Source organism: Euprymna scolopes, chromosome 13, assembly GCF_053919585.1.
Source record: "Euprymna scolopes isolate OS-2025 chromosome 13, ASM5391958v1, whole genome shotgun sequence".
Taxonomy (NCBI): Eukaryota; Metazoa; Mollusca; class Cephalopoda; order Sepiida; family Sepiolidae; genus Euprymna; species Euprymna scolopes.
The window spans coordinates 64564239-64578911 of NC_136494.1; the positions used below are offsets into that span (position 1 = coordinate 64564239).

Here is a 14673-nt window from a genome sequence, read left to right on the forward strand (position 1 = left end):
TTCAAAATGTTAAGATTCAGCAACAAGCAAGAGCAAGATAGCCAGCAACAAGTTAAACTGCAGACCAGCTTAATGCGGATACTGGTCTCCCGCTTTATGGTTTTTTTAAATCAAAGATTTGCTTCTCCTAGAAAGGTTGCCTTCACCACGGCTTGCGAGAGCCCTCTCCACCCCAACACACACACATACATACACACAAACACACACGGTGCTAGTTGGCCGTTGACCTCGAAAAAGGGTTCATTCGCCCTTTGAATGTTTTGTTTTTAATCCTTCAGGGAGACTAGCCACCCTCCTCAACAAACTAGTGTGGTGGGGGAACCAGTTTAGTCGGCATGAGGCAGGTAGTACTGGGTTACAATGGTACCAGTAGCATATGACATGACCTGACATTAATATATATATATATATAAATATATATATATACATATATATATATATATATATATATATATATATATATATATATATATATATATATATATGCTCAGATCATCATATAATGATTAGATCACTCTGACAGATGTTAAAACATTTAAATAAAAATGTTTACATTTTAACAATATTTTTCGCGGTTAACGGTGGCCGAATGGATTTGGTTCTTGCTAATGGAGTCAGAAATGGCTTCGTTGCCGAGTTCGAACCTCTCGTTGTGTTAAACGAGACATCCTGCACTGATGATTCCCGAAAGGATGAAACACTAGTGTCTGTAGGTATTTAATAATTATTATATTATATAATTATATCTATCTATGTAACTATCTAATATATATATATATATATATATGAAAATATGTTTATAGCAAGCTACACAGAAACTTTTGTGTTTTTCTCAGTAAGAATTCATTAATAATTACATCTCATAAACTCTTATTGGGTAAAACACAAGCATATTTTCAAAGAAATGCATATCTAAGAATCATATCCAAGCATTTGTATCCAACGCATCTGTGAACATTTGAGTACAAACTTAAACTATTAGGTTGACAAGAAAGTTCTTGCGGAATTTTTTATTTTGATTTCAAATCATGTATTTTTAAATAAGTTTTCGTTATAATAGCTTTACTTTATGTATCATTTTAAAGAGTGTTTTTTTTTTCACTCTATCTAATCGCTTAAATTACACTCGTTTTAAAACAATTATATCTTCTTTTCAACTTGTTGAATACAAGATGGAAAAAAAGCAAATTCGAAAAATGTTCTTATTTCAATTCAAACTAGGCTGAAAAGCTGCTAAAACAGTTCGCAATATCAATGAAGCATTTGACCCAGAAACCACTACTTAACGCACAGCACTATGGTGGTTTAAGAAATTTTGTGGCAGCGACGAAAGTCTGGAAGATGATGAGCACATTGGTCGGCTATCTAATGTTGACAATAATCAATTAAGAGCCTTAGTTGAAGCCAATCCACACACAACTGTTCAGAACTTGCAGCTGAATTAGACGTAACGTATACGACGATTTCCAACCGCTTAAGAGAAATTGGAAACGACAACCAAAATAACCCCCATTATGAAGTGTCATCTTTCCTTCTTTTACACAACAAGAACAACCCGTTTCTCAGCCAGGTTGTGACTTGTGATGAAAAGTGGGTTCTTTATGACAACTGGCGACGCTCAGTGGTTAGACATTGATGACGCTCCACGACACTTCCCAGAGCCAGAGTTTCACCAAAAGAAGGTCATGTGGCCGGTCTCATCCATTACAGTATTTTGAATGCAGGCGAAACGATTACGGCGAAGAAGTACTGTCAACAAATGGATAAAATGCATCAGAAACTTCAACAAAACCCAAAAAGGGGCACTCTAGCAGTAGGCAAAAATAAAAAAAAATTGCCTTAGTATAGAAGGATTCCATGGCAAGTGCTCATCTGAGCTCCAATCTCTGGTCCCCTCTCGCCAATCTTTCACGAAAAACACCCGTCTAGCTGAAACCACTGTCAAAAATTTTCCCCATTCTTTATCTGTGCCAAAACCAAAACGTAGATTCCATGAACAACGCTTCTTTCTTAGAACTGCACGCCTGTGGAACTCTCTTTCGTTTGCCTGTTTCCCACCTGACTACAACTTGGATGTCTTCAAGTCCAACATAAACAAATTCCTGATGAACCGTCCCCTTAAGTAAGACACTTTATCAAATCTCCAATACTAACGATTACTACGATACTATCCCATTGATTACTGTACACGCAATAACCCTTATCCTCGAGTGGCTTCCGGGCCTTGATAAGTGGTGACCTTCATGTAAAAAAACAACAAAAAAACAGTATTAGTAAATAGAAAAAGCCCAATTCTCTTCCACGAGAACGCTCGACCACATGTTGCTAAACCGATCCTGTAGAAGTTGATAGCATTGGGCTTATAAAACTCTGACTCATACGCTATGCTCTCAAGACCTCGCACCTACCGACTACCACTTTTTTAAGCATCTCGGCAACTTCCTGCATTACGAATGTTTCAAAAACCTAAGCGATATCAAAAAACGCCTTAAGCGATTTCATCTTCACCAGAATGCAAGATTTTTAGTTACGTTACTTGCATAAATGTACCTTTTTTGCGTTAGCAAAAGTGTGTGGATTCTGATGGTGCTCATTTTGATCAATAGTTATTTATTTGAACCGACATACGTTCATCTGAATTTAAATGTTAAAAACCGCAGAAACTTTCTTGTCAATGTGATAGCAAGAATCATATTCAACGTGAATTTTCAGCGAAACTTTTTGTTTGTTTTGATAACATCTCAAATTCTCGGTTTTCATGCCATAAATTCTCAAACATTATTCTTTGATATTATTAATTTCTCAAACTGCATGATTTCGTGCAATCAATTCTCAAATTGTACTCTTTTATGACATCATTTTCTAAATTCTGTTTTTATGCAATGCATTGTCAAGTTATATTCTTTGATGCCCATTATTTTGCACATTATCTGCTTTGATAACAACAATTTACCAAACTGCATATTCTGATATTATCAATTTATAAAACTGCATGTTTTGATATCATCAATTTCCCAAATTGCATGTTTTGATATCATCAATTCTCAAATCAAATTATATTTATTGATATCATTATTTTTTAAATTGTCCACTTTTAATAACATCAGTTTCCCGAACTGCATCATTCGATATCATTAATTCTCAAATTATCTGTTTTATTTACATTCTAAAATATCTTTCTTTAATACCATCATTGATTCTAAAACTTTCTGTTTGTTTTCACAACAATTCCCAAATTGTTTATATAATTTTGTTTGTATGACTTTATACCATTATTTGTATGATCATCTCATTAATCACGATCCAGTTAATCATGAAGTTTTCAATACCGTGATCAACAATAATCGTAACCATTCAAATACTATACTGTATTGATACGATTACTGTTTTACGATTTGTTTCTTCCTAATAATTTTATGATCTAATCTTATTCCTTATCTTTTCTTTCTTCTTTCTCTTCATTTTTCTTAAATTCTTGTTTAGTTTCTAGTTCAGATCCATTATTTGATTTACAAAATGGTAAGTTACGACGAAAAACGAAGCCTTTTTTTTCTAAATGGTTAGATGTGTGATGAATCACTATTACAACGTTATGTGTGTGTGACTTTCACGCTATAATCCATCGGTTATCATTTTCGGTTGTTATATACAAGATTTGCAGTGTGTTATAACCCTCTGCCAAGGAGGTTACGTTTTACCTTGTGTTTGTTTATTTATTTGTGTGTTTGTGTGCCTATCATCAATGAAAAATGTTATATCATTGGTAATTCTGACGTGCAGCGGTTCCTCACCAAAGAAATAAATCAGCGAAATGTTATGTTAAAAAGAGAAACATCCAAAAGGAACAGGATAAAAAAGAACGTTGTTTGCCAAAAGGTGATGTACTGAAGGAGTACATTAAAGGTTGTCACTTATAATGTGATAATATTATTTGTATGCAACTATGTAGCACAATATTTTTTCTCTGACTATTTATCAGTACTTATTAATTTATCTCATTTGGGTCCATTCTATATTTAAAATAAAATGGACACTATTTTCAGATGTTAATAAACTCATAATTACCGCATGTTATTGATTTTTCTATCCCGAAACTAATTTTTTTTTGTAATATCCAGAAAAATATCAGCTTTATCAAAAACATACAGTGGACCCCCGACATACGATATTAATTCGTTCCCGGATGGAGCTCGTATCTCGAATTAAAGTGACACCATTAAGGAGACGTAGTGAAACACGACACACTCGACCACCTAGCGGTTGCATCTGGAAACTCGTAACTTGGATTTTCACTCGTATGTAGAGGAGGATTTTTGCTCTGAAGCCATCTCGTATCTCGAATTTCTCGTAACTCGAGTAGTTCATATGTTGGGGGTCCACTGTATTTGTTGATTAAATTATTATGGAATTTCCACGAGTTTTACTAGTAGTTAATAAATTGAGAAGCATTCAAACGTTCATATTTGACAAACATAGGAGCACGTTAACAGACAAGGTAAAGCAGAAGTATGAATTAGCATGCTGGGAGAAGGAGAATTCGTTTAGAAGCAACGTAGAACGTATGTATTAAAATGTATATGTGAACCTTTAAAATAGCCAGTAGTAAACATAATCTCTCTCTCTCTCTCTCTCTCTCTCTCTCTCTCTCTCTCTCTCTCTCTCTCTATCTATCTATCTATCTATTTGAATAATGTGCCTGAGATGGTAAATAACTAGATGTTTTTGCATTAATTATTCGTTATTTAAATTAAGTTTTCAAGCGTTTAAAAGTTGAAAATTGACAATGAGAGAAACTCGTTAACGGAAGAGACAGAATAGAATTGTCCATTAGCATGCTGGGAACAGTAGAATTCGTTTAGAAGCAAAGTAGAACGTAGGAACTCTTAAAACAGTCAGTTATGGGCATAGATAGATAGATAGATAGATAGACAGACAGACAGACAGAAAGATAGAGTGCTCCACAACTGGATGTTTTTAAGAGTTCCTACATTCTACTTTGCTTCTAAATAAATTCTACTGTTCTCAGCATGCTAATTGACAATTCTATTCTCTATCTTCTGTTAACAGCTTTCTCTAACTGTCAATTTTCTTTCTCTCTTAGCTTATAAAGAACTAGATGTTTTCGCCTTACTTCTTAGTAATTAACAACGATCCAGACAGACAGGAGACCCATAAATAATTCCTTGCCTTAGAACTGAGTTAATGATGCAATCAGAAGAAATTTCATTTCTTCAATATGTTTTGGTTGATTTTTATTTCTCCAAGGGTATTACAGACCATCATTATCATCATGTCCATCAACAATAATCTAGACGTATGCAGTACTTGACTTGCGAGACAAGCACACAACACAGATGATATTGGATGATTGAGTATTTTTCCTTTGTGACACAGAGCAGCTGTGAAAACTGCTGAAATAATTAGCAAACGTTTGAGATGAAACAACGTATGTAAACATGTTGAAACAAAACATTACAAAAGAAAGGGGGGAAACTTAACTTCTATCAATTATATGGTTGGCCAAAAGATAATAAACAGGAATGTAAAATATAAGATAAAAAGTTTACATACAACAGCCAACAATTAGCTACACAATGGTAAAAAAAACATCTTACACCTACCAAAAGGTAACAACAATTAAAAAAACAAGTAAAACATATCCATGATTCTGTTTATTAACTTTGTTTGTTTAAAAGGTAGTCATCACTTATCAAGGCCCAAAGGCCACTCGACAAGGGCTAATGAATGTAAGGTGGTAGTGTAATAATTGTTAATGGTGTAAGTTGGGTAAAATTAGATTTTATTTCAACAAGAACTTGGGCGGTTATAGGAAAAAAGCTTTGTTCATGGAATCCACATTTAGATTTAGACACAGATAGAGAGTGGTGAAACTTTTGGTAGTGGTTGTTGCTAGTCGAGAATTTTGTGAAAGTTTGGCAAGAGGAGGGAGCCATAGATTGGAGCTCGGATGAGCACTTGTTATGAAAATAACGATATGGCAGAGACGGACTCTCTTCTGTGGAAAAGAGGCTGCAAGGAAGAAAAAAATGCATCACCTACTAGGTTTCGAAACCGGTTTGAACTGGATCCAGACAGAATAGAGTACACCGAGCAGCTCCTGCCCAGATATGGCAACAGTTCTCCATTTTAGAACGTACTTGGCTCTTCTACAGATAGAGGATTGCATCGGCAGTGAGATAACTACTGGAGTAGTAGAATGGTCCAACCATTTTTCCAGCGATCTTGACAACTAATTTGATGTAAAATGTTGTATTTCCTTTTTTATGGATGTGAACTCCAAAATAATGTTGTACTCCCTTTGATCAAAATGAAATATATATATTTTTTTAACTAAGAGTCACCATTTATCAAGACTTGAAAGCCACTCAAGGATAAAGGCTAATGAATGTCAGGTGGATGGTGACACAACACTGTAATGATTGGTAATGAGGCTTAAATTTTGGCAGAATTTTATTATTTGATATGAGATCTCAACAAACATTTGTTTACAGTAGACTTGAAAACGACAATGATGTAGTAAGCTGAGATGCAATCCCACAGAATTGTGTTTCACCGACGGGTTGTTCAAGGTAAGAAACTTTGCTTGTGGAAGCTTCGTTTAGTTTTAGGCATAGATAGGAAGAAAGGAAAATCGTTGACAGTTGTTGTAGCGAGACGAGTTTTATTTGTGAATGTTTTACAGGGAGGAGGAGTATAGATTAAAGATCAATCGATCACCTGCTATGCAAATAATGCTGGAGTAGCAACGTCTCTTCTGTGAAGAGGGAAGGAGGAGAAAAAGATATCGCTCACTAGATTTCGATGTTGGTTTTTTATCCTTTCAAGGTGGGACTTGGTGCTCTGAACATTACCTATACAAATATGGCAACAATACTTCAGCTTCCAAGTAACCTGGGCAATGTACTTTCAAGAGATATATATATATGGTAAAAGGGGTATATATTATGAAACAGAAGTTCGTAAACAGACAAAACTAAAACTTCATGATAAAGACACACTAGCTGCCCTGATCAAGCATTGCTCAGGAGTATTTATATTTTCATTTTTGTTCTGTATATCTTTTAACAGTCTAAGTTTTATTTATTTATAACTAAATAACTTTACTAAAATATTTCTGCTGATAATGTAAAGTAACAAAAATAATAAGGCAACTGGAATCAAATAGCGATATACCAAAAAGATTGCTACGAAGGTTTGACTTAAAAAATATGACTTTATTTTATAGAGTAGAAAATAAATTTAAAAAAAAAACAATTACATATGTTCTTTGATTACGCGTAGAATGTCCATTATTTGTTTAGGAATATATGTAGATCAATCACTAGAACAAAAGAGGATGTTTTTTATGCTATATTTATTGATATACAACTAAATATAAGCAAAACGGTTAATGAGGAAATCACACATTTCCTGCAGGGTTAATTACGTAGTCTACTTATTAAATTTGCAAACGTAGTCGATTGGAAATAAGTCTCCTATTATTGAATTTGCAATATACTGCTCAACATTTTGCAAGAATTAACACACGCAATAATTCAATAAGTAAATAAATGTTGAAAACAGGAAACAGATTCGTGTTAGTAAAATTCTCTGCAGATAAGATGTAAAACAAAAATAGCGTTCATCAGCGAAGGATCATCAGAATTTATCTGACATGAAACTTATATCAATTGTGTATTTTTAACCAATGTTATTTTTACATTTTTTTTTTTCATAACAAATTTATTATTAAGAGAACTCTCCAGCATTGCCCAGGGTTCTAATTCTTAATCGTAACTTATGTAGATTACAGAATCTATTGAAATCTTTATATTAATTTGTGGAACCAAATCAGAGTGAAATAATTATACCTCGGTTAAGTTCAAACTGACAATCCCTATCTCTAAGTTAGTGTGCTAAAACTACAAAAGGTGCAAGACCTCAACACTGTTAAATATATAAGCCATATTTTCCTCTCATCCCCTCTTTTTCTCTTTAGAGTCGAATGTAAATCAGAGCAAAGAACAACTAATAACTAACGAAACATATACATATATAACAAAAAATTATCTTGTTAAATTTCTGTATAATGAGTTCAAGAAAAGTTAAATAATTAGCCTACACCGACAAAACCTTGACGGTGTTAACTACATAAATCACACATCTCTCTCTCTCTCTCTCTCTCTCTCTCTCTCTCTCTCTCTCTCTCTCTCTCTCTCTCTCTCTCTCTCTCTCTCTCTCTCTCTCTAATATAAGTCAGAAGAGGGAGAAAAATTAATAGCTAAGGAAACAGTGTATATAGAAACGCATTATCTTATTAAATAGCTGTGCTATGGGTTCAAGAATAGTAGGTCTGATTGTAAGAGTAAATACTGCTCCACCTTCTTCTATTCATGACTAATTAAAAAAATACCGCTCGGGATTACGTATTAAAGCCAGTGAAAATCAAAATATCTATTGTTAGAACAATAAATAAATGCATTTGGCATTCTAAACTTTTAAGAAAACTTTTGGTTTGGTGTTAGTATAGGTCTGTTTTTCAATTGTATCCCTGGAACGAAAGGAAGAGAGGATGTGGGCTCTACGTAGTATAGATAAGATGTCAAATCATGAGCAACTAACTTATATATATATAAATTAAACTGAAGTCGAGTAAGTACACATGGCCAGACCGGAACACTAATCTTCCTAATCAATCCTATCCGACCTTGAAGATTTCTATGCATTGCAGCTGATTTTATTTTTCCCCAAAATAATTAGGATGCCATCTTTGATGTCAGAAAAGTCAGTATGCCCGTTTGCAAATCAAATTAAGGACTCTCTCTCTCTCTCTCTCTCTCTCTCTCTCTCTCTCTCTCTCTCTCTCTCTCTCTTTGTTCTGGCGAAAAATATAAATGAGGAAGGAATGGCCAACATTATTTCCATAAGGATCAATTTAATACAGTGGCAAAGGTCAAAAATAGAACATTACGAAAATCAATTTTGTGAAATCATCTTGAATTTGCACGCGAACTATGTAGTGAAGCTGATGCACAAAATTAATTACCCACGTCCTCCTCGGCTGGCAAAATGTTGTGCAAAAGAGCACCGATGCGTGTATGTAAATGCATATCAAATGCGAAATGACGTCACTGTAAGAAAAGTACTCGCACGTTAGATAGATGGGTGACGTCACGGCTATAATGAGAAGTCATGCGTGGTGGGAAATGTTGTGCAAAAGAGCACCGATGCGTGTATGTAAATGCATATCAAATGCGAAATGACGTCACCGTAAGAAAAGTACTCGCACGTTAGATAGATGGGTGACGTCACGGCTATAATGAGAAGTCATGCGTGGTGGGAGAATGAGGAAATAAATGGCATTGTTAAAAAAGTAGTCGATTTATTACTTGTCCTATGTTCCTTGCAACATACATTGCTACAACATGTTGGGTCTACGTGTGTAAAGGCGTACAACATCACAGTTGTAGCCTTGTGTGTTGTATCTTCAGTGATAGAGAAACAGTGAAAATTAGTATTACAAAAAGAGAATAATAATAATAATGATGATTTGCTCACGTTACTCACGTGTTGCCTAGAATATATACTCCACAATTCATAAGTTCATTAAGTCCGATAGTTTAAGGGTTTACCAAGCATATATATATATATATATATTATTGGCATTTACATGTGCATCCATTCTTTTAAAAATGTATTGCTTAATATAACTCCAAATTTGATGTAGAACAATCATTTTCTTTATTCAATGTTTTGTGTCTAACTTATCTAAAATGTTTTTTGGTAGGTGAGCGCAAGTTTGGATGGGCGCATCACCTTAATGTCAAGATCTACAGAAAATAATATGCCCATATTACTCACCGTTTTGCCTAGAATATATTCCAAAATTGGTTATGATCCATTCATCAATTTAGGAGATTAATCGGTAGATGTGCGCACCCCCCATATATATATATATATATATATATATATATATATATATATATATATATATATAAATCTTGAAGATGATTCAACGAAGAATCGAAAACGTTAATGACACATATGGAACATAAACCTTTTTTAAAATTTTAATGCGAAAAAGATCATTAGAAAAATTGAAAAGGTTATCATTAAACCATAGAATTTAATTTTGTTATTTGTAACAATCTTTGCTTATATATATATATATAAACTGTTTAAAAATGAATGATTATTGATAAAGTTTTTTTGGTCACTCGCTACACAGAACCATAATGTTTTTACAGTGTGTGTCACCGGTCATTTCTGTCACTTCTACTTGTATCACAGTGTGTGCCTAGTTCCTTATAATGCTAAATCCATGTCATATTTGTCAATCTCACTTGAAGAGTTTTGCATGTCACACCTGCATGTTACACTATTCAATTTCAGGATTTTATATTTCACATACCATGTCTTAAAAGCAGCCGCATATAAATATTTACAGAAAAAAAAAGAACGTGCAAATGGTGCAAAGGGTAGGTTATGGCCCGAGTTTGGTTTAATGTGGAAAGCAAAGGTAGTGTACAGAAATAAAATCCTCTTTCTTTTAAGCATTTCCTGCAATTGGAAGGTGTCAAAGACAATATGGCTGCTAAATATTTAAATGTTATATTTGTATAAATGTAAATTCGTATGAGTCAGCATCGCACAACTTCTTTTATCAGCGTGGTACAATTGTTGGCATTGGTTTCCACAACTTATTATAGAATCATATGCTTACATAACAAACCACATGAAGGTTGCCAACATTCATAAGTGAAAGTGATGTTATGGAACTGATAGAATTCGAACTTGGCACACCCAGGTCATCAGTCTGTATCGTTTTATGCTTATCCACGACGAGCTCATAGCATTTGTGTGGCAAGTAAATTTGGATGACGAAGCTATTGAGACTGTCATGGAGTTTAGTGATACCATTGGAGTACAGGGTGAAGCAGGCGCTAGTGTGATTGCAAGATTTTGGAGTAAATGGAGTAAGTTCAGGTAATTGTGCTTTTACTATTAAGCAGAACTTTACCAGTGTCGACCAAAAGAAAGACTCTATTAGGCATATGTACGCAGTGTGATGATGTATGGAAGTGAAACCTAGTTAGTGAGGGTTGATTGCATGCGTTGCATGGAGAGAAATGAGAATGATATGATTCATGTGTAATGTGGGTTTTAAAGACAGGCTTAGTTCTGATGACCTCAAAGGGAGATTACATCTGGAAAATATAGGGAGATGGGTGCAAAACAGGAGACTTTGTTGGTATGGCCACATTGAAAAAAATGAATGATAGTTCTTGGGCGAGTAGATGTAGAACAGTTGAGATAGCAGGTTCAATCCACAGACTAAAGGAAGCATGCAAGGAAGTGATAAAAATAGACTTGAAAGAAAGAGGGATAAATAAAGACCTGGACAAAGATAGGTTAGTTTGGAAATCAATTTCTTAAAGCCATCGAATACATGCCAACATGAAAAACTGAAGATGATGATGATGATGATGATGATGATGATGATGATGATGATGCGGCTGCTGCTGCTGCTGCTGCTGCTGCTGCTGCTGATGATGATGATGATGATGATGATGATGATGATGATGATGATGATGATGATGATGATGATGATTTATTTGGAGCTATGAAGTAAATTTGTATGAATCAACATCAAACAAATTTTTTGAACAATTTGATTCACTTTTTGGCATTGGTTACCATGATTTGTTCTAAAATCTAATACATACAGAAGGGGCCACATGAAGGTTGCCAACATCCTTAAGTGAAATTGGTGTTATGGAATCGGACTGAACTCGAACTTGGCTTAGTCAGATCATCGTTCTGAATCATTATCTACTTCATCACTATAATTATCTATGCCAACCAGTAGGTTTGACATTCTAATGATGCTACCAGTTGAGAGGAACAAATTTAGCACGGCACGATATGATGTCACTCAAAAAATATGCCTTTCCAACAACAACATCTATTTTTGGTCTCCATAATTATTTATACAGTGTGAACTCCCCAAATTGCCACCCATGAAATCGTCAATTAAATCCACAATCCGTTCTACAATCAAACCATATTTGCTTCAAATAAACTTCAATTCATTCCTGACTTGTCCACCATGTTTCAGTCATGAATATTCAACAGTCTTTGTTTTATCATTGTTCAATGACATGCGGCAATACTTTGGTGATCATCTGATCAGTAGGAAATAAACAAATACTTGCGGAAGGAGGGACTTACTCATGGGGTACACTTTTATCCAACTTTTAAAAATAGAGCTCCTTCATTACAGGTGGAGCAGCTTTGGATCTTAATGCTGTGGAGCCCAAACCAAAGAAATGGATTTCCGATATGACTTGGCTCAACCTTGTTGAGCTGAACAAATTGCCCCAGTTCAGTCAGATTTTATCTCAAGTCAACAGAAATGATAAGGTAACACTTTTCAATTCACGCAATGCTTTTTTTCCTCCAACTATCACGTTTTCTTTTATTATGTCAGGAGAAAATTTTTGTGCATCATATTAAAATAAATGATTTATAATGTACTAACAACTGGTCGTAAAATACATTTAGATACATCTTAATTCCCATTTAGTATTTATTATTACAGAACAAATTCTCTATTGAATATTATATTGTACCTAATATATAGTACTGATTTTAAAAGTTAAAAAAAATGACTTGGTTGACATCAGCTAGAATTGAAGCCAAAATATTTAGCGCTCCAGCCAGGTCCCTATCGTTTAAGCTAACTCGACAGATAGATAAGAAAGATCCTAAATTAAATGATTTTCGGCTATGACTATGATTGAATTTGCGTATGCATAAAACTAATAAAAATATGTCAGCAAGTTGAAATGAACATTTTGCATTTCAACTTGCCCGCATATTTCTGTATACATTATCCATTCATCCAAACAAAGATTTTACTCGTTATAAACCATCCTTGGTGTATGATAACTATGGTTAGGACAGCAGCATATTCTTTTCGTTGTTTTGATTCTCGAGTGTGTATCCGTTGATATCTTATAGGCTTTTATATTAAGTGATGTGGTTCTCGGTTGATTAACTGTCTTACTGTGTCGGCTATATACTCGAGAATCAAAAAATGAAAAGACTATTCTGTTGTAATAGCCTTAATGATTACTATTTCCTGTTAATTTCAGTGTTATGTGACTCTTATGTGTGTCTTAGAGTTTATTATTTAAACACACGCATACATACATCTACTATTTTATTTTAGTTTAGTGAAAACCCACAACTAGTCCTGAAAATGTATATTTGCATACTGACATGAGAAAGTACTTTCCATCAATTCTTTGATGAGATATTCCTCATGGTAGTTCTTTAAGTCTTACTACTTCTGTGCTAGCTGATAACAAGATTGCTTTATACCGCAAACGAACTCTTTCTATCTAGTTTTATTGTCCATCGGAGTTTCTTTCTCTTATAAGGATTGCCTTCACCAGTGTGACGAACTCCATCTACCCCCTATATTGTAATCTTCAGGAATATCAGGGGATACTAAGAGATACTACACCTTACCCACTGTAATCTGGAACTGTGTAGAAGAGTTGTGTTCAACTCCTTGAGATATTATACATACCTACATATGCAAGAGTACATGAAGCACCTGATATTTTCAAATGATCACCCATTTTAGGACTGACCAGGCTCAAAGTTGCTTAACTTCAGTGATCTAACAGACCTACGTGTGTCAATGTGTTTATGCCATATAACAATATTCAAATAAAGACCACTATTACGTTTCTGAATTTTTGAGATGAGGATTGGTTATTTTTATTCTTCAGAAGGTTCAATTCTCAGTGTGGGCGACCGGAAATACATTTGTGAATTCCTTAGGACCTCTATCCAGTCATGGCTGACGGATTGAGGGTAAGCTGTCCCTGTGAATTAAATAAAGGGTTCTGTCTGAAATTCTGTGCAGATTCCTGAGTTTAACAGAAAGATTTGAGTTCGAAAAGATACATCTTAAGAAAGTCGCAGGTTACATCGACCAAAACGTTGTGAAAATGACACTCAAGATGAGAACAGTAGTCCGAAAAATACAAATAATACGAAATGTCATTAATGTTTATGAACTTCTACCAATGAACTCAAGCTTTTGGATTTGGTCAAAGTACAGATTCTTTAGCTTTAAATAAAAAAAAAAACATCTTGAGAGGCTTTCTCAACTTAGTCAAAAGACTCAAATTGACAAACTCTCATAAAATGCTGGATTGATCAGAGTAGATCATAGTTAGATGGAGCAATGGCTGAACTATATGATAGATGAAACAAAATTTGCACTCATCCAATTTTTCAATCATTTCTGGTTAGACCATTATGAGACTGGTGAGTTTATTCTACTGATCAATACATGCACAACGTTGATTGTGGCTGTTCTGTCCAGTATGAGAAGAACTGCAGGATTTTTATTTTTTAATTTTTTTTTTTATTACATTTTCACCCCAAACAAGGCAAATTGCGACTTTGGTGTAGGGGGCTACTATCAGGGGCAACAACTACTGGGGTACTATGTAGGGATTTGGGCAGTAAGATGTCGGTTCACGTTACACTTGAACTTCTGCACGTCAGTACTGTTGGGGAAGCAGGGACCTGGAATGGAATTCCAGAGTCTAGCGGTTCTGGGGAAGAAACTATTGGAGTAAAAAGATCTTT

General features: G+C 34.5%; 1 protein-coding gene across 1 annotated transcript in view; it reads left to right on the forward strand.

Moving 5' to 3' along the window:
• The window catches only part of LOC145292051 (dynein axonemal heavy chain 5-like), a 579775-nt gene that overhangs the window by 484339 nt on the left and 80763 nt on the right, over positions 1–14673 (forward strand). The window contains exon 72 of the mRNA XM_080138079.1: positions 12284–12423. Within this exon, the coding sequence (XP_079994205.1) occupies positions 12284–12423 (140 nt within the window). The remainder of the gene's footprint in view (positions 1–12283; positions 12424–14673) is intronic.